Source organism: Verticillium alfalfae, genomic scaffold, assembly GCF_000150825.1.
Source record: "Verticillium alfalfae VaMs.102 supercont1.1 genomic scaffold, whole genome shotgun sequence".
In the NCBI taxonomy this organism is placed as follows: Eukaryota; Fungi; Ascomycota; class Sordariomycetes; order Glomerellales; family Plectosphaerellaceae; genus Verticillium; species Verticillium alfalfae.
In genome coordinates this window covers 101,125-102,364 of record NW_003315038.1, presented here as the reverse complement: position 1 = coordinate 102,364, position 1,240 = coordinate 101,125, and the positions used below count along the sequence as shown (strand labels likewise).

Here is a 1,240-nt window from a genome sequence, read left to right as displayed (position 1 = left end):
CCCACAGCGAAATGTATGTTATCGAGGGCCCTGGCGCTGGGGGCGTCGACAAGTGGACGGGCGATAGACTGCGCTCACCGAGCGTATCCTCGGACGACCTGCATGGGGTGGACGCACAGAGTCAGCATAGTGGCCGCGTGGGATTGAGCGGCAGGCGATAATGGATCTGAGAAACAGGAGACCTGACATTCCGTGGATGTGTCAATCGCTCGGCTCTATTTTCCGCTTTCCATTCTTTGCGGAGCGACGGGATTTCTGGTCGCTGGTATGAGAACACATCATCGGAACTTGTATTGATTTGGGAGAGGCACCGTATATCATGTACATAAGTCTGGGCCTGATAGATGGCTGGCGAACAGGCGTTCTTCAGAGGAGCCATTGGAGCTTCAGCTTGGGACCTACGACACGACGGCAGTCTTTTTTTCGAAACGGATACCTCTTGGAATCAAGCGTGAATAATGACAGAGGGACTTGTCTTGTCACCCTCCACCAATATGCCACGACCGGATGTGACACCATGTTAGCCGAAGCACTTGCAGTTCCGCGGTATCACAAACCAGGCAATGAAATTCTCTCGCCTTCCTCCGACAGCGAGCGACGAGTATGCAATGGGGTGACTACTGTATACGCAGTCTGTCCCTTTTCCGGGCACCAATGAACCAATACAGTGGTGTTACCAGTTCAATCATGTTCGCCAGCTCTCTGCCTGGCTTCATATGATTCGAGCCAGTGGAGAAAAGGGGAAGGGTATATTTCCGCCCGTTGCGTTTGCTGCTCCGAATTGAGAAGCACCCCAAGCCAGCAAGCCTCTGTATGATCTGCCACCTGTTTCTAAGGTATACGTGAAAATCTTGAACCAACTCCATTTAGCGTGGGCGCACCTGCGTCCGTTTTACCGCCGCGATGAAGTCCGGGCATATGTATATGTCTATGAACGCCAGAGAGAGCTGCTCCGTAAACAAGACTCACTCGTCGATCTTGAGGTCTTCAGGGTTCACGACCCATTCCTCTTCATCACTCCATCGTGGTGCCAGGACGAAGCGGCCCATGATCTTGCCCATGCCGTAGTCATCACCGCCATGCTCTGCGTTTTTGGCCTTCTCGTCCGCCTCTTCGATGATGACAGCCGTCGTCAAAAAGTTCATGCCAGCGCCGGACCAAGCTTCGAGGGTGCAGCCGCCCCAATCAAATCGACTGCCCGACTGGCGCACATTCATCTTCCCAATCATGCCGCCTGCTT

General features: G+C 53.6%; 1 protein-coding gene across 1 annotated transcript; it reads right to left on the bottom strand.

The window, feature by feature from the left end:
* Positions 1 to 617: 617 nt before the first annotated feature.
* VDBG_00041 (predicted protein) lies at positions 618 to 1,217 on the bottom strand (the record flags this gene model as incomplete). The annotated part of the gene is made up of 2 exons (XM_003008314.1): positions 618 to 825; positions 970 to 1,217. 2 exons carry the CDS (start codon positions 1,215 to 1,217, stop codon positions 618 to 620), a joined length of 456 nt encoding a protein of 151 aa, XP_003008360.1.
* Positions 1,218 to 1,240: the final 23 nt, after the last annotated feature.